This window comes from Bos taurus, chromosome 3 (assembly GCF_002263795.3).
Source record: "Bos taurus isolate L1 Dominette 01449 registration number 42190680 breed Hereford chromosome 3, ARS-UCD2.0, whole genome shotgun sequence".
In the NCBI taxonomy this organism is placed as follows: Eukaryota; Metazoa; Chordata; class Mammalia; order Artiodactyla; family Bovidae; genus Bos; species Bos taurus.
The window spans coordinates 59524131-59549623 of record NC_037330.1 but is presented as its reverse complement, the minus strand read 5'-3'; the positions used below and the strand labels follow the sequence as shown (position 1 = coordinate 59549623).

Genomic DNA, 25493 nt, shown 5'->3' with positions numbered 1-25493 from the left:
AAGGTGATTAAAAAGTCATCCCTCTCTCTTTTCTTCCCTCATATACTTTTAGTTGTATCATTTCTACTTTGTCAAAGAACAGAACATTTATGGGCTGTGCTTCTTGTCTTCTCCTCACCCTTGTTTTAGTCTCAGATCTATAATTAAATACGTTCAACACTTACTGCCAGTTCTTTTGCACAAGATTTTTCAATCATTTCCTGGCTGGGTTAAGCTCCACTTATTTAAAAAAAAAAAAGCTCCTACATACAATATTCCTTTACTTCTTCCATATTTAAATCTGTCTAGAGCAGGAATAGACAAACAAGGCTCAAAGCCAGTTTAGTGAAGCAAATGGGACCTAAAAAAATTTTTTTTTAAGTTAGAAAAAGAAGAATTATGACAGATACCATTTGTGGCCTGCAAAACCTAAATTATTTATTCTGAGGCCTTTTACGGAAGAAGTTTGCTCATCCTTGCTTTGAGCCTTGATACTTGATGGATAGCTTGATTGTCTGTAACATCCTCGCCTTATGCAATTTTTCCTTGAATTTATTTAAATGTTCCCCTATTGATGTCTTATTTTATTTGTTACTATTAAGAAGTGTGATGCCAAATTGATTTCATTTTCCTTGTAAATTGGTTTGGGTATTTTCTTCTGGAAGGCCAGAGTATTCTTTTAATATGTAGTAGTTTTATCAGGCTGTACTTCAGTTGAGAGTTCTAGGTCTGGTTTTTATGAGTACCTAGTGGTTCCATTGGAGAAGGCAATGGCACCCCACTCCAGTACTCTTGCCTGGCAAACCCCATGGATGGAGGAGCCTGGTAGGCTACAGTCCATGGGGTCGCTAGGAGTCGGACATGACTGAGCGACTTCACTTTCACTTTTCACTTTCATGCTTTGGAGAAGGAAATGGCAACCCACTCCAGTATTCCTGCCTGGACAATCCCAGGGATGGGGGAGCCTGGTGGGCTGCCATCTATGGGGTCACACAGAGTCGGACATGACTGAAGTGACTTAGCAGCAGCAGCAGCAGAGGCTCCTTTTAGGGCTTCCCCGGTGGCTCAGCTGGTAAAGAATTCAACTGCAATGTGGGAGACCTGGGTTAAATCCCTGGGTTGGGAAGATCCTCTGAAGAAGGGAACAGCTACCCACTCCAGTATTCTGGTCTGGAGAATTCCATGGACTGGGGAATCCAGTCCGTGGGGTCGCAAAAAGCCGGACATGACTGAGCAACTTTCACTAGTGGGCCCTTTCAGTATGAAGATCAAGCCTTCTTTTATTTCAACAAATTATAGTTCTAGAAAACAATATAAATAGCAGATCCATTCAATGTTTTTTTTTCAGGGACCCCAGTTTGTCTTTATTAGTTCTTCTTTACCTTCTATTTCTATTACTTTCTCTCTGATCAAGTTTACCATTTCTTTTTTTTTTTTAATTTTTAAAATTAATGTATTTATTTTAATTGGAGGCTAGTTACTTTACAATATTGTAGTGTTTTTTGCCAAACATCGACATAAATCAGCCATGGGCACACATGTTTTCCCATCCAGAACTCCCCTCCCACCTCCCTCCCCACCCCATCTCCCAGGGTCATCCCAGTGCACCAGCCCTGAGCACCCTGTCTCATGTATCAAACCTGAACCGGCGATCTGCTTCATATATAATATACATGTATCAACGCTACCCTCTCAAATCATCCCACCCTCACCTTCTCCCACAGAGTCCAAAGACTGTTCTTTACATCTGTGTCTCTTTTGCTATCTCACATATAGGGTCGTTACCATCTTTCTAAATTCCATATATATATGTGTTAGTGTACTGTATTGGTGTTTTTCTTTCTGACTTACTTCACTCTGTATAATAGGCTCCAGTTTCATCCACCTCATTAGAACTGATTCACATGCATTCTTTTTAATGGCTGAGTAATATTCCATTGTGTATATGTACCATGGCTTTCTTATCCATTCGTCTGCCATTGGACATCTAGATTGCTTCCATGTCCTAGCTATTGTAAACAGTGCTGCGGTGAACATTGGGGTACACATGGCTCTTTCCATTCTGGTTTCTTCAGTGTGTATGCCCAGCAGTGGGATTGCTGAGTAGTATGGCAGTTCTATTTCCAGTTTTTTAAAGAATCTCCACACTGTTCTCTATAGTGGCCATACTAGTTTGCATTCCCACCAACAATGTAAGAGGGTTCCTTTTTCTCCACACCCTCTCCAGCATTTATTGTTTGTAGACTTTTTAATAGCAGCCATTCTCACTGGTGTGAGATGGTACCTCATTGTGGTTTTGATTTGCATTTCTCTGATAATAAGTGATGTTGAGCATCTTTTCATGTATTTGTTAGCCATCTGTATGTCTTCCTTGGAAAAATGTCTGTTTAGTTCTTTGACCCATTTTTTGATTGGGTCATTTATTTTTCTGGAATTGAGCTGCAGGAGCTGCTTGTATATTTTTGAGATTAATTCTTTGTCAGTTGTTTTGTTTGCTATTATTTTCTCCCATTCTGAAGGCTGTCTTTTCACCTTGCTTATAGTTTCCTTCATTGTGCAAATGGTTTTAAGTTTAATTAGGTCCCATTGTTTATTTTTGCTTTTATTTCCATTATTTTGGGAGCTGGGTCATAGAGGATCCTGCTGTGATTTATGTCAGAGAGTGTTTTGCCTATATTTTCCTCTAGGAGTTTTATAGTTTCTGGTCTTACGTGTGGACCTTTAATCCATTTTGAATTTATTTTTGTGTATGGTTTTAGAAAGTGTTCTAGTTCATTCTTTTACAGGCGGTTGACCAGTTTTCCCAGCACCACTTGTTAAAGAGATTGTCTTTAATCCATTGTATATTCTTGCCTCCTTTGTCAAAGATAAAGTGTCCATAGGTGCATGGATTTATCTCTGGGCTTTTTATTTTGTTCCATTGATCTATATTTCTGTCTTTTTGCCAGTACCATACTGTCCTGATGACTGTAGCTTTGTAGTATCATCTGAAGCCAGGCAGGTTGATTCCTCCAGTTCCATTCTTCTTTCTCAAGATTGCTTTGGCTATTCGAGGTTTTTTGTATTTCCATACAAATTGTGAAAATTATTTGTTCTAGTTCTCTGAAAAATACTGTTGGTAGCTTGATAGGGATTGCATTAAATCTATAGATTGCTTTGGGTAGTATACTCATTTTCACTATATTGATTCTTCCAATCCATGAACATGGTTTATTTCTCCATCTATTTGTGTTATCTTTGATTTCTTTCATCAGTGTTTTATAGTTTCCTATATATAGGTCTTTTGTTTCTTTAGGTGGATTTATTCCTAAGTATTTTATTCTTTTCACTGCAATGGTGAATGGAATTGTTTCCTTAATTTCTCTTTCTGTTTTCTCATTATTAGTGTATAGGAATGCAAGGGATTTCTGTGTGTTAATTTTATATCCTGCAATTTTACTATATTCATTGATTACCTCTAGTAATGTTCTGGTGGAGTCTTTAGGGTTTTCTATGTAGAGGATCATGTCATCTGCCAACAGTGAGAGTTTTACTTCTTCTTTTCCAATCTGGATTCCTTTTATTCTTTTTCTTCTCTGATTGCTGTGGCCAAAACTTCCAAAACTATGTTGAATAGTAGTGGTGAGAATGGACACCCTTGTTTTGTTCCTGACTTTAGGGGAAATGTTTTCAATTTTTCACCATTGAGGATAATGTTTGCTGTGGGTTTATCATACATGGCTTTTATTATGTTGAGGTATGTTCCTTCTATTTCTGCTTTCTGGAGGATTTTTATCATAAATGGGTGTTGAATTTTGTCAAAGGCTTTCTTTGCATTTATTGAGATAATCATATGGTTTTTATCTTTCAATTTGTTAATGTGTATCACATTGATTGATTTGCAGATATCAAAGAATCCTTGCATCCCTGGGATAAAGCCCACTTGGTCATGGTGTATGATCTTTTTAATATGTTGTTGCATCCTTTTTGCTAGAGTTTTGTTAGGATTTTTGCATCTATGTTCATCGGTGATATTGGCCTGTAGTTTTCTTTTTTTGGGGGGAGGGGGCATCTTTGTCTGGTTTTGGTATTAGGGTGATGGTGGCCTCATAGAATGAGTTTGGAAGTTTACCTTCCTCTGCAATTTTCTGGAAGAGTTTGAGTAGGATACGTGTTGCTGCTGCTAAGTCGCTTCAATCGTGTCCAACTCTGTGCGACCCATAGACGGCAGCCCACCAGGCTCCCCTGTCCCTGGGATTCTCCAGGCAAGAACACTGGAGTGGGTTGCCATTTCCTTCTCCAATGCATAAAAGTGAAGAGTGAAAGTGAAGTCATTCAGTCTTGTCCAACTCTTAGCAACCCAATGGACTGCAGCCTACCAGGCTCCTCCGTCCATGGGATTTTCCAGGCAAGAGTACTGGATAGGTGTTAGCTCTTCTTTAAATTTTTGGTAGAATTCAGCTGTGAAGCCGTCTGGTCCTTGGCTTTTGTTTGCTGGAAGATTTCTGATAACCGTTTCGATTTCCATGCTTGTGATGAGTCTGTTAAGATTTTCTATTTCTTCCTGATTCAGTTTTGGAAAGTTATACTTTTCTAAGAATTTGTCCATTTCTTCCAAGTTGTCCATTTTATTATCATATAGTTGCTGATAGTAGTCTCTTATGATCCTTTGTATTTCTGTGTTGTCTGTTGTGATTTCTCCATTTTCATTTCTAATTTTGCTGATTTGATTCTTCTCCCTTTCTTTCTTGATAAGTCTGGCTAATGGTTTGTCTATTTTATTTATCTTCTCAAAGAGCCAACTTTTAGCTTTGTTGATTTTTGCTATGGTCTCCTTTGTTTCTTTTTCATTTATTTCAGCCCTATTTTTTATTATTTCTTTCCTACTAACCCTGGGGCTCTTCATTTCTTCCTTTTCTAGTTGCTTTAGGTGTAGAATTAGGTTATTTAATTGACTTTTATCTTGTTTCTTGAGATAAGCTTGTATTGCTATGAACCTTCCCCTCAGCACTGCTTTACTGAGTCCTGTAGGTTTGGGGTTGTTGTGTTTTCATTTTCATTCATTTCTATGCATATTTTTATTTCTTTTGTGATTTGTTGGTTATTCAGAAGTGTGTTGTTTAGCCTCCATATGTTTGTACTTTTAATAGTTTTTTCCCCCCTGTAGTTGACATCTAATCTTACCAGACTGTGATCAGAAAAGATGCTTGAAATTATTTCATTTTTTTTGAATTTACCAAGGCTAGATTTATGGCCCTGGATGTGATCTATCCTGGAGAAGGTTCCATGTGCACTTGAGAAAAAGTTGAAATTCATTGTTTTGGGGTGAAATGTCCTATAGATGTCAATTAGGTCTAACTGGTCCATTGTATTATTTAAAGTTTGTGTTTCCTTGCTAATTTTCTGTTTAGCTGATCTATCCATAGGTGTGAGTGGGGCATTAAAGTCTCCCACTATTACTGTGTTACTGTTCATTTCCCCTTTCATGCTTGTTAGCATTTGCCTTACATATTGTGGTGCTCCTATGTTGGATGCATATATATTTATAATTGTTATATCTTCTAGATCAAAGGCTTGACCCTTTGGTCATTATGTAGTATCCTTCTTTGTCTCTTTTCATGGTCTTTATGTCAAAGTCTATTTTATCTGATATGAGTATTGCTACTCCTGCTTTCTTTTGGTCTGCATTTGCATGAAACATCTTTTTACCAGCCCTTCACTTTCAGTCTGTATGTGTCCCTTGTTTTGAGGTGGGTCTCTTGTAGACAGCATATATAGGGGTCTTGTTTTTGTATCCATTTAGCCAGTCTTTGTCTTTTGGTTGGGGCTTTCAACCCATTTACATTTAAGGTAATTATTGATAAGTATGATCCTGTGCCATTTACTTTGTTGTTTTAGGTTCGAGTTTATACACCTTTTCTGTGTTTCCTGTCTTGAGAAGATCCTTTAGCATTTGTTGAAGAGCTGGTTTGGTGGTGCTGAATTCTCTCAGCTTTTGCTTGTCTGTAAAGCTTTTGATTTCTCCTTCATATTTGAATGAGATCCTTGCTGGGTACAGTAATCTGGATTGTAGGTTTTTCTCTTTCATCACTTTAAGTATGTCCTGCCAGTCCTTTCTGGCCTGAAGAGTTTCTATTGAAAGATCAGCTGTTATCCTTATGGGAATCCCCTTATGTGTTATTTGTTGTTTTTCCCTTGCTGCTTTTAATATCTGTTCTTTGTGTTTGAGCTTCGTTAATTTGATTAATATGTGTCTTGGGTGTTTCATCTTGGGTTTATCCTGTTTGGGACTCTCTGGGTTTCTTAGACTTGGGTGGCTATTTCCTTCCCCATTTTAGGGAATTTTTCAGCTATTATCTCCTCAGGTATTTTCTCATGGCCTTTCTTTTTGTCTTCTTCTTCTGGGACTCCTATGATTCGAATGTTGGGGCATTTGGCATTGTCCCAGAGGTCTCTGAGGTTGTCAGCATTTATTTTAATTCTTTTTTCTTTTTTCCTCTCTGCTTCATCGATTTCCACCATTCTATCTTCCACCTCACTCATCCTATCTTCTGCCTCAGTTATTATACTGTTGTTTCCCTCCAGAGTGTTTTTGATCTCAGTTATTGCATTATTCATTATTGATTAACTTCTTTTTATTTCTTCTAGGTCAAGTTTACCATTTCTTTATGTTTAATTATCTTTGCTCCTTTTATTTCTGTTCTCTATTATGCTTACTCTATTTTTTTTTTTGGTCGTATCTGTTCCTGTTCGGATATCTGTTATTCATTTCTGAGACAGTTTGTTTTTTTCTTTAATTTCTTGCTTCAATTTGGTCAATTTCCATTTTACATCTTCCTGGGTTTTTGTTTTTCCATTTTTATTCTGAATGTCTAAATTTGTGATTTATGGTGTTCATTAATACCTAAAATGCTTTGAATTCATTTAATACAATCTATGTTGGGATATTGTTAATTTTTTCTGCCTCTTGGCTGCTGGTTTTGTTTTGTTTTAGTTCTCAATTTTGAGGGTTTTCAAAAAGTAACTTAGCATGAATGTTACATTATTTTGTAGATGTTGTCTTTGCTTACTTGTGTTGGATTTTTCTGAATCTGTAGTAGGTGTTCTTACAGAGGAACAGGGAGTAGTGTTCTGGTGGTTTAGTTTAGCTTGTAGATTAGGAGTGCCCTCTTCTGTTGTTATAATAAAATGCAGTTGTTTCATTTGGGGGAAATGGTCTTTTTTCTTTGTATACTTTCTTACTGATTTAATTCAGCAGAGCTCTTAACTAACTTGACCACCTTTCTTTCTCTTACTACCTTGCTTAACAGAACATCTCTTGCTTCTGAAGCATTTTCCTCTCACCTAGTAACTATGTTTTCCCATAATTACCACCTCTGGTCCTCTACATTTTAAAAGCCCCTTTCTTTTAGATTCCTCATAGAAAGAGCTCTGATTTACCAGTTCATACCCTATCTCTCAATATTTCTCCACCACATGTAGGACCCTTTCCTTTAAGACTGAATTGTGGTTAATGTTCACTGTGTTATCTGTGTATTATCTCTCTAATGCATAGTCCCCATCTGACTCTGCTTAGATGTGAGCTCCTAAGCACACACAGCTGGCCCAGAGTGTTTATTTCTCCACTTACATGTAAATTAAAGTATATGTAAATTAGAGGATTCTGTGTCCTACTTACACTGCAGACATAAGTTATGGGTGATTATATTTGCTTTCTTTTTATAGTAGTTGAGAGCATGTGTGGAGAGATTCTAATTTAGGTGGTTGCCATTATCCTGTGGGAATCTATCCTTATAAGTTAACAAAATAAAATGCAATAAACTAGAAAAAATAATAAAACAAAGTAGGGATAAGGGTTTCTTAATGAAGATAAAAGTAGAAACTAATAAGTTACAGAAGTAAACAGCCTAGTAGAATTGAAAAGAGTTCAAGATCTATAAAGTGGTAGTGGCAGAAACATCAACATCAGTAAGGCTTGAGATAGTTTATCAAAAAAGGGTAGAGACACAAAAATTAGGTGAGATGAAGGCAATGTAACACAAATACAGAGGTGATAAAATATATGAGAATATAATGTATGCTAAAATTTGAAAATGTGCTAGGATGCCCAATTTTCTAAGCAAATATAAGTGATCAAAATTGGCTCAAGAAAAAAAAATTCAATAGCCATCCGAGAAACATTTAAAAGTTGTCATAACAAATAATTGAAATCAGAAATCTTGGAAGGAAATCATGCTTAGAAAGGAATATGGATTCTTTTATTTTTCTTCTTTGTAAATTTTTAGTTTGAAGCACCTGTGATATAACATCCAAGTAATAGAGGAATGGAGAAAATAGAGCAGTAGAGAGGGTCTATAGCTACAAAGATAGATTTTGGAGTTCATCACCTTATAAGTAAAAAACTGCATTACTGTTGGCATTATCAGATGCTTACAAATGGGTGAAAAATAATGTGTCGCCCTACCAGATCTTACTGATTTTCATGTTTGCTTACAGCTAGGTAAAACAGAGTACATCCCCCTACCAGATCTTATTGATTTTCCTTCACTTCCTTGTCAACCTGCTCTTTCTCCAGGAATAACTGATATACCTTTATCACAGACTGAGAGTAAGTATGATGATACTATAAGTACAGATGATTCTATGAGGTAAAGTTAAATAATGTTAATGAGGAGTTAATTGTTTAATGTGTACAGTTTTAGTTTGGAAAGATAAAGTTTTGGAGATGAAGGAGTGGTGATGCTTGCAAAATATTATGAATGCAAACAGTGCCATTAAACTGTACATTTGAATATGATTAAAATGGTAAATTATGTATATTTTACCACAAAAAGTTAAATTATTTTAAAGTATATGATTGTTATGTTGATTACTGCATATGTGTGTCACTAGTATTATTTCTACATTTAAAAAAATATAGTCTAAAATATACATTTTTCTATGTAAGATTTAAGTACAATAACTTTGGACCCAAGATAAATTTACTTAAAGAATTAAATCAAGGGATATAACTACACAGCTTTACCTAGTTTCTATGTGAAGTTGCTCAGTCGTGTCCGACTCTTTGCAACCCCATGGACTGTAGCCTACCAGGCTTCTCCGTCCATGGGATTTTTCAGGCAAGAGTACTGGAGTGGGTTGCGTTTCCTTCTCCAGGGGATCTTCCCGACCCGGAGATCGAATCCAGGTCTCCTGCATTGTAGGCAGACGCTTTACCCTCTGAGCCACCAGGGAAGCCTACCTAGTTTCTATACATATATATATAAATGCAAAAGAAACATACTGTATTGTTTACATATATATAAATCTCCTATAAATACTGAAATGACTCCTTAGTGTTTTCCACAGTGGCAAATCACTGTACTACAGGTAGAAAAACAGAGTTTGGGGTAAAATTTATACTTGCTGTTTTAAGCATTTTTTAGTTTTATATTCTATATTTTAGGACTTGACCCATCTTTTAGCTTTTAGGTATTTATGAGTATGGCTTATAATCTATTAGGGGACAAGATTATTGAACAAATGAAACAAACAGAGGAAGAAAGAAGATATCTGGAAAGAATTACAAAAGAACTAATGAAAAAAGCTGAAAGGCTATTGGAACAAGGCAAATTAAAGCGCTATCATGGTAAAATTTATTACATCTTTTATCACTATAAAGGAAACTCAAGGTTTACAGAATTTATCCCTGTAAATTCTGTGCCTGTGATTTATTTTACAAAATAAATCACAAAATGATATTTACTGTTATACTGTTATAGTCTAAATAGTACACTATTGATATAGATTCACTATAGGAAAGATGAAATCATTGTTTGACTATTTTATACACTAAATGCAACATGCTTTTTATTAAAATTCAATTATTTTTTATTTTAATTTATTTTTTTATTGAAGGATAACTGCTTTACCGAACTTCATTGTTTTCTGTCAGATCTCAACATGAATCAGCCATAGGTGTACATATATCACCTCCCTTTTGAACCTCCCTCCCATCTCCCTGCCCCATAGGTTGAGAGCCCCTACTTGAGTTTCCTGAGCCCATCCAGGAGTCCAAAGTCAAGTGGACCTTAAAAAGTATCACTCCAAACAAAGCTAGTGGAGGAGGTGATGGAATTCCAGCTGAGCTATTTCAAATCCTAAAAGATGAGGCTGTGAAAGTGCTGCATTCAATATGCCAGCACATTTGGAAAACTCAGCAGTGGCCACAGGACTGGAAAAGGTCAGTTTTCATTCCAATCCCTAAGAAAGGAAATGCCAAAGAATGCTCAAACTACCTTACATTTGCACGCATCTCACACACTAGCAAAGTAATGCTGAAAATTCTCCAAGCTAAACTTCAACAGTATGTGAACCAAGAACTTCCAGATGTTCAAGCTGGATTTAGAAAAGGCAGAGAAACCAGAGATCAAATTGCCAACATCCATTAGATCATAGAAAAGGCAAGAGAGTTCCAGAAAAACATGTACTTCTGCTTCATTGACTGTGGCAAAGCCTTTGACTGTGTGGATCACAACAAACTGTGGAAAATTCTTAAAGAGATGGGAATACCACCTGACCTGCCTCCTGAGAAATCTGTGTGCAGGTCAAGAAGCAACAGTTAGAACTGTACATGGGACAATGGACTGGTTCCAGATTGGGAAAAGAGTAAGTCAAGGCTGTATATTGACACCCTGCTAATTTAACTTACACGCAGAGTATATCATGCAAAATGCCAGGCTGGATGAAGCACAAGCTGGAATCAAGATTACAGGGAGAAATATCAATAATATTATATATGCAGATGATACCACCCTTATGGCAGAAAGCAAAGAGGGATAAATAGCCTCTTGATGAAAGTGAAAGAGGAGAGTGAAAACACTGGCTTAAAACTCAACATTTGGAAAACTAAGATCATGGCATCCAGTCCCATCACTTCATGGCAAATAGATGGGGAAACATTGGAAACAGTGACAGACTATTTTGGGGGGCTCCAAAATCACTGCAGATGATGACTGCGACCATGAAATTAAAAGACATTTGCTCCTTGAAAGAAAACCTATGTCCAACCTAGACAGCATATTAAAAAGCAGAGACATTACTTTGTCAACAAAAGTCCATCTAGCCAAAGCTATGGTTTTTTCAGTAGTCATGTATGGATGTGAGAGTTGGACTGTAAAGAAAGCTGAGCACCGAAGAATCGATGTTTTTGAACTATGGTGTTGGAGAAGATTCTTGAGAGTCCCTTGGACTGCAAGGAGATCAAACCAGTCAATGCTAAAGGAAGTCAATCCTGAACATTCATTGGAAGGATTGATGCTAAAGCTGAAGCTCCAATACTTTGGCCACCTGATGGGAAGAACTGACTCATTGGAAAAGATCCTGATGCTGGGAAAGATTGAAGGCAAGAGGAGAAGGGGACAACAGAGGATGAGATAGTTGGATGGCATCACTGATTCGATGGACATGAGTTTGAACAAGCTCCAGGAGTCAGTGATGGACAGGGAAGCTTGGCATGCTGCAGTCCATGGGGTGGCAAACATTCGGACATGACTGAGTGACTGAACTGAACTGAAAGGCAGTTAATTCCATATATACCTTTTACCCTTTCTATCTTCGAATACAACCCAAAATGTAAGCCTCTTGAATTATTTAACATCTCACAAATCATTATCCTATGCTTCCTCCACCCTTTCTCATTTTTTTCATTTCTATAAGTTCTAACAAATCTGTTTCTAATTATTGCAAGGAAACTATTTTTCTTACCTCACTTCTCTCATTCATTCACCCATTCATTCAATTTAGCAAAGCAAACAGACACACATACCAAAAAAATTGAGCATCTAGGGGAGACTAAGGGACTCAAAGAAGGCTTCAAGAGTGATATCTAAGCTGAGATTGAATGATTAGTAGGAAATAACCAGGAACTCTGAAGAAAGGAGTAGAAGGAGAAGATAAGATTTAGATGGCAGAGGGAAAAGACTGAAGGCATGGAGCCAAGAGGAGGCACACTTCAGATTCTAGTATGGTGGGTGGTGGTTTAGCCGCTAAGTCATGTCTGACTCTTGTGATCTCATAAACTGTAGCCTGGCAGTCTCCGCTGTCCATGGGATTGTTCCAGCAAGAATACTGGAGTGGATTGCCATTTCCTTCTCCAGGGGATCTTCCTGACCCAAGGATCAAATGGCAAATTCTTTACTGACTGAGCCACCAGGGAAGCTCAGATTCCAGTACATCTACCACTTTTCCTGGAAGCCTTTCTTGATCTCTTCCATTTGATTTAGGTGTTTTTCATCTGTACTCCCATGCATAGAATCTGTAATTCCTTTATCATAGCAGTTATCAGGATGTATCACTACTGCTTAACTTGATCATCATACCTCCACTGGACCATAAACACTTTGAGGGCAGGGACAAGATTATGTTGGCTTATTACTATCTCCCCAGCGCCTAGAACAGTGACTAAGCTCAGTAGGCACTTAATAAACACTTATTTAATACATGACTGTTAAAATTAATAAATGTCAGCTTTTAAAAATAATTGAATTTTTAATGCTCTTGCACTGTTGGTGGGAATATAGATCGATACAGCCACTGTGGAAGATGGTATGTAGATTCCTTTAAAAACTAGGAATAAAACCACCATATGACCTAGCAATCCCACTCCTAGGCATATGCCCTGAGGAAATGCGGGTTGAAAAAGACACATGTATCCCATTGTTCACTGCAGCACTATTTACAATAGCTAGAACACTGAAGCAACCTTGATGCCCATCAACAGATGAATGGATAAAGAAGTTGTGGTAATATACACAATGGAATATTACTCGGCCATAAAAAGGAACACATTTGAGTCAGTTCTGACGAGGTAGATGAACCTAGCACCTATTATACAGAGTGAAATGTGTTAGAAAGAGAAAGATAAATATTATATTCTAATGCACACATATGGAATCTACAAAAAAGGTTCTGAAGAATTTATTTACAGGGCAGCAATGGAGAAACAGACATAGAGAATAGACTTATGGACATGCGGAGAGGGGAGAAGAGGGTGAGATGTATGGAAAGAGTAACATGGAAACTTATATTACCATATGTAAAATAAGTAGCCAACAGGAATTTGGGATATGGCTCTCAGTGAGTGATCACACCATCATGGTTATCTGGGTCATTAAGATCTTTTTTGTATAGTTCTTCTGTGTATTCTTGCCACCTCTTCTTAATATCTTCTGCTTCCATTAGGTCCATATTGTCTCTGTCCCTTATTGTGCCCATCTTTGCATGAAATGTTCCCTTGGTGTCTCTAATTTTCTTGAAGAGATCTCTAGTCTTTCCCATTCTATTGTTTTCTTCTCTTTCTTTGCATTGATCAACTTGGGAAGGCTTTCTTATCTCTCCTTGCTATTCTTTGGAACTCTGCATTCAGATGGATATATCGTTCCTTTTCTCCTTTGCCTATCCCTTCTCTTCTTAGCTATTTCTAAGACCTCCTCAGACAACCATTTTGCCTTTCTTTTTCTTGGGAATGGTTTTAATCACTGCCTCCTGTACAGTGATAGTTCTTCAGGTGCTTTGTGTATCAGATCTAATCCCTTGAATCTCTCAGTTTACAGCAAAATTATTGCTCTAGTACTAGATCTGACTGAAGGTTACAGACAATGTCAGGAGGTACTTCTGAATGTTTTACCTCATAATATTAAAGTGTTACCCCAGAAGAGGTGGCAATGATTTGGCCATGTTATAGTGAAAAAAGAGCAATTTTATCAGACAGATTTGAGCAATGAATTAGAAATCATAGGACCAGGACCTGATACCAGAATAATCATTTACTTACACAAGTTATTTCTCCTCTTTGGGCCTCACTCTATTTATAAAATGAGAATTATCACTTACTTTCTATTTCAACAGGAATGTTTCAAGATAAAATGTATCTATCAGCCATCGAATATTTGATTGAACCTACTATGCACCTCAGTTCTCAGCATTGTTTTAAATACTGAGGTTACAGCAGTAAACAAGACAAACATGACCCTGCCCTCAAGGGGTTGCCTCTAATTGGAGGATACAGACAATAAACAAATAGCTGGTGGTCTCATCAGCTACTGATGAGAGCTAAAGAGTAAAGTAAAGAGTGGTGGAGCAGGAGAGGTGGTTTAGCTAGACTTTTCAAGGAAGGCTTCTTTGAGGAAATATCATTAAGGTTTGATTAATAAAATGATAAACATGTGAAGGAGCTTCCCTGATGGCTCAGTGGTAAAGAATCCACCTGCCAATGCAGGAGACACAGGTTCGATTCTTGGGTTGGGAAGATCTCCTGGAGAAGAAAATGGTAACCCAACCCCCTCCAGTATTCTTGCCCGGGAAATCCCATGGACAGAGGAGCATGGTGGCCTACGGTTCATGGGATGGCAAAAAGAGTTGGACATGACTTGGCAGCTAAACAACAACAAGCATGTAAAAAGATAGGGGGAAAAGAGTCCAAACAGGAGGAACACTAAAAGTCAAGATATAGAGATAGAAATAAGCTTTCAGAATTAAGGACCTGAACCAAGACCAGTGTGGCTGAAGTGTGATCAGTAAGAAAGAATGTAGAGGGAGAAAATCAAAAGGTCAGCAAGGAACAGATAGGCCAGTTCCAGAAGTTGGATTTTGTTACAAGTAATATGGGAAGACATCAGAGGACTTTTAGCCTTTGGATTTAGGTGATTTAAAGTATTTTAAAGATGTTTTCAGAGAAGGCAATGGCAACCTACTCCAGTGCTCTTGCCTGGAAAATCCCACGGAAGGAGGAGCCTGGAAAGCTGCAGTCCATGGGGTCGCTAAGAGTCGGGCATGACTGAGCGACTTTACTTTCACTTTTCACTTTCATGCATTGGAGAAGGAAATGGCAACCCACTCCAGTGTTCTTGCCTGGAGAATCCCAGGGACAGAAAAGCCTGCTGGGCTGCCGTCTATGGGGTCGCACAGAGTCGGACACGACTGAAGCGACTTAGCAGCAGCAGCAGCAGCAGCAAACATGTTTTAGAAAGATGGAATAGCCTGTAGAGGGGCAAGAATGGAAGCAGAGAGGCCATTAGAAAGATAATACATCTTTCAAAAGATGATAGCGGATTGCCTAGGAATGCAGCACTGAAGAGGGGAGAATGTGGGAGATGCACAAAGGATTTTGGGAGTGGTACCAGTAGAACTTGCTGTCGGGTTAGATATAGGGCTGAGATAAATTGTTAAAATCTTGAGTTAAAGTTCCATGTAGTTTTTTATTTTTAATTAAATCACCTTATAATATAGAATTTTAAGGTGTTTTCATGATAATCTTAAAAAAGGAAATATAAACATATTCTGGTATACTAGCATGCAGTTTGTGTTCCAATTAAGTTTATATTTTGAATCTCATTAGTGTCAAAGCGATTCTTTAAACTGACAGAGTTTAATTTCTAATTTTCTCAACCAGAAGTCATGTTTAAGAAATTCTGCCCTACATAGGCAAAAAACTTTCTGACATACATCACAGCAGGATCCTCTATGACCCACCTCCCAGAATATTGGAAATAAAAGCAAAAATAAACAAATGGGACCTAATTAACCTTAAAAGCTTCTGCACATCAAAGGAAACTATTAGCAAGGTGAAAAGACAGCCTTCAGAATGGGAGAGAATAATAGCAAATGAAGCAACTGACAAACAACTAATCTCAAAAATATACAAGCAACTCCTACAGCTCAACTCCAGAAAAATAAATGACCCAATCAAAAAATGGGCCAAAGATCTAAATAGACGTTTCTTCAAAGAAGACATACAGATGGCTAACAAACACATGAAAAGATGCTCAACATCACTCATTATCAGAGAAATGCAAATCAAAACCACTATGAGGTACCATTTCACACCAGTCAGAATGGCTGCGATCCAAAAGTCTACAAGTAATAAATGCTGGAGAGGGTGTGGAGAAAAGGGAACCTTCTTACACTGTTGGTGGGAATGCAAACTAGTACAGCCACTATGGAGAACAGTGTGGAGATTCCTTAAAAAACTGGAAATAGAACTGCCTTATGATCCAGCAATCCCACTGCTGGGCATACACACTGAGGAAACCAGAAGGGAAAGAGACACGTGTACCCCAGTGTACATCGCAGCACTGTTTATAATAGCCAGGACATGGAAGCAACCTAGATGTCCATCATCAGATGAATGGATAAGAAAGCAGTGGTACATATACACAATGGAGTATTACTCAGCCATTAAAAAGAATACATTTGAATCAGTTCTAATGAGGTGGATGAAACTGGAGCCTATTATACAGAGTGAAGTAAGCCAGAAAGAAAAACACCAATACAGTATACTAACGCATATATATGGAGTTTAGAAAGATGGTAACAATAACCCTGCGTATGAGACAGCAAAAGAGACACTGATGTATAGAACAGTCTTATGGACTCTGTGGGAGAGGGAGAGGGTGGGAAGATTTGGTAGAATGGCATTGAAACATGTATAATATCATGTATGAAACGGGTTGCCAGTCCAGGTTCGATGCACGATACTGGATGCTTGGGACGACCCACTGGGACGACCCAGAGGGATGGTATGGGGAGGGAGGAGGGAGGAGGGTTCAGGATGGGGAACACATGTATACCTGTGGTGGATTCATTTTGATATTTGGCAAAACTAATACAATTTTGTAAAGTTTAAAAATAAAATAAAATTTAAAAAAAATTAAAAAAAGAATAGCAAAAAAAAAAAAAAAGAAAGAAATTCTGCCCTACAGCAGTTTGGGGATATATTGGGAATAATTTTGATAAATGATGAATTAGAATCAACTGATTTCACAAAACAAGTCATTTTCGGGCTGAAAAATAAGGAAAATCTGAAAATATATATTTTGCCTTTTTGTTTTATATTTTTAATTATATAAATACTGAATTCAAATCAGATTATGGATAAAAGTAATCAAAATAAAAGTATACATATTTTGTTATAGGTAATATTTTGAAGAAAGATTTTCTAAAAAAGTACAAGCATGAAGAACTTGATTTTGGTCCCTGGATTTAAGAGTATTTTACTATATATGTAGGCCTTTTAATTCAATAAACATTTTTCTCTTAACTCTAATTTCCTCAGCATATGAGAGAGGAATGATTTGAATTAACTCCAGGGTCCTTTCCAGATTGAAAAGTTTAATCAAACTATAGCATTTGCGTTTTTTTGTTGTTGTTGGTTTTTTTTTTTTTTTTTTAAGCCTGTGGTGGTTGGAAAAAAAAGTGCTTTGAAACAAAGAAAGTTACAGCATCATTGGAGGAAGTTTTAACAAAACTTCGAGAAGATGTGGAACTTCACTATAAAAAATTGCTCATGCAACTTAAAGCCAGGGAGATCAAGATGAGACCAAAGAATCTTGCAAACATCACAGACTCTAAGGTACTATTAAATATGTTCACATTCTGTTGAGTGTGCCCTCTAAGTCACTTCAGTCATGCCTGACTCTTTGCAATCCTATGGACTGTAACCTGCCAGGCTCCTCTGTCCGTGGGGATTCTCTAGGCAAGCATACTGGAGTGGATGGCCATTCCCTTCTCCTGGGGGTCTTCCCACCCAGGGATCGAACCCAGGTCTCCTGCATTTCAGGCAGATTCTCTACTGTCTGAGCCTCCAGGAAAGCCCCTGTGCTGTATATTACATCCCTAGAACTTGTAGATCTTATATCTACAAGTTTGTAACTTTTGACCACTGTTACCCATTTCTCCCAACCCGCACCTCCTGCTTCCACCAACCACCAATCTACTCTGTTTCTATGAGTAAAAGTTTACCATTTTAGGTCATTTTAATATAAAATCCAAATAGTTTTAAATAAAGTTTTCTCCATATTAGCTGATACTTTTTTTAAGCATCACTGAAACTTTTTATCTTACTGTTTTCTCAAGTTGAATATATGATAATGTCCTTTTCATGAAAGCAGCTTAAATTCTTTCTTTCCAGACAGTTACACCTCACAAAGAATAGCAAAGAGAGATAAGAAAGCCTTCCTCAGTGATCAGTGCAAAGAAACAAGAGGAAAACAATAGAATGGGAAAGACTAGGGATCTCTTCAAGAAAATTAGAGATACCAAGGGAACAATTCATGCAAAGATGGGTACATTAAAGGACAGAAATAGTATGGACCCAACAGAAGCAGAATATATTAAGAAGAGGTGGCAAGAATACACAGAAGAACTATACAAAAAAGATCTTAATGACCAAGATAATCACGATGGTGTGATCATTCACCTAGAGCCAGACATCCTGGAGTGAGAAGTCAAGTGGGCCTTAAGAAGCATCACTACAAACAAAGCTAGTGGAGGAGGTGATGGAATTCCAGCTGAGCTATTTCAAATCCTAAAAGATGATGCTGTAAAAGTGCTGCACTCAATATGCCAGCAAATTTGGAAAACTCAGCAGTGACCACAGGACTGGAAAAGGTCAGTTTTCATTCCAATCCCAAAAAAAGGCAATGCCAAAGAATGCTCAAACTACTGTACAATTGCACTCATCTCACACACTAGCAAAGTAATGGTCAAAATTCTCCAAGCTAGGCTTCAACAGTATGTGAACTGAGAATTTCCAGAAAATCCAGTTTGAAAATCCAGTTCAAGCTGGATTTAGAAAAGGCAGAGGAACCAGAGATCAAATTGCCAACACCCACTGGATCAGAGAAAAGGCAAGAAAGTTCCAGAAAAACATCTACTTCTGCTTTATTGACTATGGCAAAGCCTTTGACTGTGGATCACAACAAAGTGGAAATTTCTTAAAGAGAAGGGAATACCAGACCACCTTACCTGCCTCCTGAGAAACCTGTATGCAGGTCAAGAAGCAAGTTAGAACCAAAGCACTGGTTCCAAATTGGGAAAGGGGTACGTCAAGGCTGTATATGGTCACCCCGCTTATTTAACTTATATGCAGATGACATGCAAAATGCCGGGCTGGATGAAGCACAAGCTGGAATCAAGATTGCTGGGAGAAATATCAATAACCTCAGATATGCAGATGATACCTCCCTTATGGCAGAAAGCAAAGAGGAACTAAAAAGCCTTTTGATAAAGGTGAAAAAGGAGAGTGAAAACGCTGGCTTAAAACTCAACATTCAGAAAACTAAGTTCATGGCATCTAGTCCCATCACTTCATGGCAAATAGATGGGGAAACAATGGAAACAGTGACAGCCTTTATTTTCTTGGGCTCCAAAATCACTGCAGACTGTGACTGCAGCCATGAAATTAAAAAACACGTACTCCTTGGAAGAAAAGCTATGACAAACGTATAGAGCATATTTAAAAGCAGAGGCATTACTTTGCCAACAAAGGTCTGTATAATCAGAGATACGGTTTTCCTCTCGTAGCTCAGTTGGCAAAGAATCTACCTGCAACCCAGGAGACCTGGGTTTGATTCCTGTGTCAGGAAGATCCCCTGGGGAAGGAAATGGCAACTCACTCCAGTATTCTTGCCTGGAGAATCCCATGGACAGAGGAGCCTGGCAGGCGACATTCCATGGGGTTGCAAGATTTGGACATGACTTAGTGACTAAACCATCTCATGGTTTTTCCAGTAGTCATGTATGGATGTGAGAGTTGGACCATGGAGAAGGCTGAGTGCTGAAGAATTGATGTTTCTGAACTGTCATGTTGGTGAAGATTCTTGAGAGTCCCTTGGACTGAAAGGAGATCAAACCAGTCCATCCTAAAGGAAATCAATCCTGAATATTCATTGGTAGGACCGATGATGAAGCTGAAGCTCCAATGCTATGGCCACCTGATGGGAAGAACCAACTCATTGGAAAAGACCCTTATGCTGGGAAAGATTGACAGCAGGAGAAGGGGACGACAAGGACTAGATGGTTGAATGGCATCACCGACTTAACGGACATGAGTTTGAGCAAGCTCCAGGAGATGGTGAAGGACAGGGAAGCCTGGCATGCTACAGCCCATGGGGTCGTAAAGAATCAGACACAACTAACAACTGAACAATGAACAATAGCAACTCACAAACTTTTCTGAACAAAAGTAACCAAAAGGTTACTTAAGTAATCTTTACTTAACTAAAATAGGTTTTTTCATATTAACAGATTTTCTTATAAAATACAATATTTCATTATTAAATATTTTAATGTGATTCTATTATGATTCCACTGATAAACCATTATGCCAATTTCTGAAGTCATGCTAAGTATCTTAAACCTAGTATATTAATCTTATAGTAATAGTTGTTGGATTCTATGGTGCTAATTTAATGGTAAATTTTACAAATACCTATTTATTTTTATAATACATTAAAATGGTAGTAGAACATAAAGGAAAGTGGTCCCTAAAGCATAAGAAATTAACAACTCAATAATTTACTGCAAAGCAACAAGCTTATTTTATGGAATAGGTTATTTTCATGATATGCTCTTTTGATATTTGATCTTTTTGTTGTTCATATTGACAAAGAATTAAAAATTTAAAAGGCAGATGTTATACTAAACAAAGACATCTTTATATGTCCCATACAGAATTACCTTATCATCCAGATCACTGAAGTACAACATGCTATTGATCAACTTAAGAGAAAACTGGATACTGACAAAATGAAACTCATAATAGAAATTAAGGTACTTTGAATTTCCCCTAATAAGATTATAACATTTATCTTGAAATAAACTACTTTGGTGTTTTAACTTTGCTTGTTAATAGTGTAAAGGCAGTAAGGACTGTCTTAAAATTGTTAACAAAAAAGCATGAGTGAAAAAAGTACAAGAATAATAATGAAATCCTGTGAAAAGATTCCTAACAAGGCCAAAGCAAAACTTAGTAAAATTTCACTAAGAAATAAAGTAAAAGAACCTTGTGAATCAGTATCCCATCCATTCATCATATGCTCAGTCCTGTCCGACTCTTTGTGATCCCATGGACTGTAGCTCGCCATGCTCCTCTGTCCATGGGATTTTCCAGGCAAGGATACTGGAGTGGGTTGCCATTTCCTTCTCCAGCAGATCTTCATGACCCAGGGATCAGACCCATGTCTCCTGTCAGAACCAGGAGACATTGCAGGCAGATTCTTTACCTCTTGAGCCATCAGGGAAACCCATGAATCAGTACAGAGTTTCCATAAAATATTTTTAAAGAAGTAATTTTCATACATTAGCATCATTCATACCTAAGTCGGACAAACCACTGAACTCTCTGAGCTCCCATTTAATTTTAATATTTTCTCCTCTCGGGTAATTCTCTCATTTACTCTGGTTGTTTTCGTGTATATATATATATATATACACACACACATATATATACAATGTTATACGAGTGCTCTCTTTATCAGAAATAGCTTTATGACAGAGAATAATGACCCCTGTCAAGAATTAGCACTGTCCAATACAACTTTCTGTGGTGGTGGAAATGTTTAAGACCTGCACTGTCTGATAAGGTAGCCACTAGCCACATAAGGATGTTGAACACTTGATATATAGATTGTTGTGTGACTGAGGAATTGAATTTTAGATTTAATTTTAGTTACTTTCAGGTTAAATAGTTACATGTGGCAAGTGGCTACTCTATTGGACAGCACTGTTCTAGATTCTTTTCACTAGCAGCATTCTCCAGACTAAACTCTGGCTCAGCACTGAGAAGCTTAAAACTACAGGAAAGGAAAAAGGTAAAGGACAATTTTAAATAACAAAAAAAAAACGAGTTATTTGACATTTTTATACAGTATACACTAAAAAAAAAAAATAGTACATTCAGTGAATGAAAACTCCTGTGTATTCAGAAAAAGGAGAGAAATCAAGCGTAAAACTTGTCCACTTAAGGATAGTTGAATGGGTAGAAGACCCACCAAGGCCTTCAATTACAACTTCCTCATGCCCTTTTCTTCTGGAAAGCATACACATTAGTTCTTACCATTTTTTGCATATTTTAGCCTTATAAATATTACATATAAATGGTTTGAACCCAAATTAGAATTATAGTGAAAAAACAGGAAAGACATGTAAAAAAGAGAACCATGTTTTCAGCTTACAGGCTGCAGGTGAAAAAAATCCTACATTAACCATAGGACCTAACTGTCACATAGAAGACATTATAAGATACATTATAAGAATTTATGTATCTACACATAAGATACAGATCTAAGGAGCAGAAAACCTATTTTGACTGTTGCAATCATATTCAAATAATATAACACAATCTGCTTCTTAAAGTTCAATGTTGTATCACCTGGAGATCCTGTTAAAACTAGCAGGATCTGATTCAATAGATCTCTGGGGGAAGCCTGAAAATCTTCAGCACTAACAGACTCCCAGGTGATGCTGATGCTGCTGGTCCACAGACAATACTCAGAATGGCAAGTTCTGGTAGCAGATGGTCTAAGTTTGAATTCTGGCTGTGCCACTTTCTGGTTTTATACCTTAGCAATTTACTTAACTTCTAGGCATTTCAGTTTTCTTAGCTGTAAAATGAGGAGGAATAACAGTATCTGCTTCAATTAAATTTCTGGAAGAATCTAAGGGGTTAATGCACTTAAAAGAGTGCTTACCACACTATTATATTTCTTAAGTACTTGCTCGGTTTCTAAGGTCAGGAAATTAAGTTTTTTTGTAATTTCTTTAGGAGTCAGAGGTTTTTTGCTTTTACCATTTTCTTTACACATTGAGAAGATACTGAAATAAATGAAAGATAAAATTCTTTCTCACTCTAGTTTTTTAGAACCATTTATTTTTTATCATGCTTATATACTAATAAGTGAAATTATTTGGTAGCATAACTAGCAGTAGATAAGCATGCTTACTCAAAGGGACTTATGAATGATACATTTACCATAGTAATCCAGTGCAAGCAAAGGGCCTGAAGGCAAATGAGAGAAGACATGAAAGCTATTTCAAAAACCCTTATTTATATGACAATTATATAATTTTAGAAAAGATGGAAGTTCATTTTTGAAAGACAATTCTTTTTTATAGATGAGAAAACAAGCAATTTCAGATTTACGCACATTGAAAGCTGAACTGGCACAGAAGAAACTTAATACAACTTTTCAATCTCAATTAGGTATGTTAATTTAAAACTTTTATTGGTCAAAATCCAGTGATTAAGACTCTGCACTTCCATTACAGGGAGTGCAGGTTCAATCTCTGGTATAGGAATTAAGATCCCACATGCATTGCGGTGTGGCCAAAAAAAAAATTTTATTTACTTACTTGAACATATTTATTTAACCATTGTTCTCCTTGTTTCATATAAATTATAAGTTTTACATCTTTTCACTTTTCTTGTGGCTATTATACAGTGTTTCAGGAAATATAGGTGTAAAAAAGCAAAATGGTGGTTATTTGGCTATTTTTTAAGGTTTCAAATATATTACATTTTATTTTACAGTACTATATTTTATCATTTTCACTTTTAAGTAGTCTTAAAATATAATACCTAGTATGACTGTAAAATGAAAAATTATTTATTTTAATAAATATGAGTCTTCACTCTGTGTAATAGGCTCCAGTTTCATCCACCTCATTAGAACTGATTCAAATGTATTCTTTTTAATGGTTGAGTAATACTCCATTGTGTATATGTACCACTGCTTTCTTATCCATTCATCTGATGATGGACATCTAGGTTGCTTCCATGTCCTGGCTATTATAAACAGTGCTGTGATGAACATTGGGGTACACGTGTCTCTTTCAATTCTGGTTTCCTCGGTGTGTATGCCCAGCAGTGGGATTGCTGGGTCATATGGCAGTTCTATTTCCAGTTTTTTAAGGAATCTCCACACTGTTCTCCATAGTGGCTGTACTAGTTTGCATTCCCACCAACAGTGTAAGAGGGTTCCCTTTTCTCCACACCCTCTCCAGCATTTATTGCTTGTAGACTTTTGGATCGCAGCCATTCTGACTGGCGTGAAATGGTACCTCATTGTGGCTTTGATTTGCATTTCTCTGATAATGAGTGGTATTGAGCATCTTTTCATGTATTTGTTAGCCATCTGTATGTCTTCTTTGGAGAAATGTCTATTTAGTTCTTTGGCCTGTTTTTTGATTGGGTCGTTTATTTTTCTGGAATTGAGCTGTAGGAGTTGCTTGTATATTTTTGAGATTAGTTGTTTGTTAGTTGCTTCATTTGCTGTTATTTTCTCCCATTCTGAAGGCTGTCTTTTCACCTTGCTTATAGTTTCTTTTGTTGTGCAGAAGCTTTTAATTTTAATTATGCAGAGTTAAGTAAGCCAGAAAGAAAAACACCAATACAGTATACTAACGCATATATATGGAATTTAGAAAGATGGTAACGACAACCCTGTATGCAAGACAGCAAAAGAGACACAGATGTATAGAACAGTATTTTGGACTCTGTGGGGGGGGGGGGGATGATTTGGGAGAATGGCATTAAAACATGTATAATATCATATAACAAATGAATCGCCAGTCCAGGTTCGATACAGGATACAGAAGCTTGGGGCTGGTGCACTGGGATGACCCAGAGGGATGATATGGGGAGGGAGGTGGGAGGGGGGTTCAGGATTGGGAACACGTGTACACCCGTGGCGGATGCATGTTGATGTATGGCAAAACCAATGCAATATTGTAAAGTAAAATAATAATAATTAAATAATTTTTAAAAAAAGAAGCCCAAAAAGGAAAAATGAGAAAAACAGCATAAATAAAAAATACACAAAAAGATGACAGATAAGAGTAACAGAAACTTGTAACGGTAATAGTAACTTGTAACAGAAAAAATAGAGGTATAATTTCTGTATTTAATGAGAACATACAATTGAATTAAAAATCTGTTTGATCTAAAAAAAATAAAAAATAAAAAAATGAGTCTAACTTGCATTCACAGCTATAAGAGATTAGTACTGAGAATTTAAATCTTTTATTTTAAAAATACAAAGACAATAGTAATCAGCAAATACTATGGAAAATGATTGGTTTTACTTTGCCATAAATAATCATACAAGTAGGAAATGAATTATTCTCATAACAGAAGACTCAACCATCATTTATCCCAATTTGAAGAGGGCAGAATGCACAGGGAAGGCAGGATTTATGTAAATCCAGAGTTTAAGAGTGCAGATTTTTAATCTAAGAATTTATAGGAATTAATATAAATGCAACACAATATTCTAAATTGGCTTGAGAAAGGAAACATAGACCCTTGTACATTTATTTGCACAAAATTTCTCTTTTAGGAAGAAAACAACAGTTAAGAAACTAATGTCTTTAGATAATCAAAACACAGATGTAGAAATTGAAAAAATTTAACTATGCAAACAAAACTAACCAGGATATACAGATGTCCATCAGTGAAGGAATATTAATAATTTGGGAGGGTAAATGACAATGAACAGAACTGCGTTCAACATCAAGTTTTTTGTAAACATTTCAGATACAACCTCAAAAAAAATTTAGTTGGTAAATATTATATATATCTAACGTACTAATTCAAAAATTACTATTAAGTTACCTTCTTGTATTTTCTAAGTATTTTGATCTTTTATATTCATTTTTTCCCCCTTTGGAGACTTAAGTGAGTTTCATTCAAGTGACTCCAAGAACATGAGTGTTATAAG

General features: G+C 36.8%; 1 protein-coding gene across 1 annotated transcript in view; it reads left to right on the top strand.

The window, feature by feature from the left end:
* Positions 1-25493, top strand: part of SPATA1 (spermatogenesis associated 1) — a 76508-nt gene that overhangs the window by 42164 nt on the left and 8851 nt on the right. The window contains 6 exon segments of the mRNA XM_059885105.1: positions 8455-8566; positions 9461-9586; positions 17169-17347; positions 20449-20547; positions 22891-22949; positions 22951-22978. Of these exon segments, the coding sequence (XP_059741088.1) occupies positions 8455-8566; positions 9461-9586; positions 17169-17347; positions 20449-20547; positions 22891-22949; positions 22951-22978 (603 nt within the window).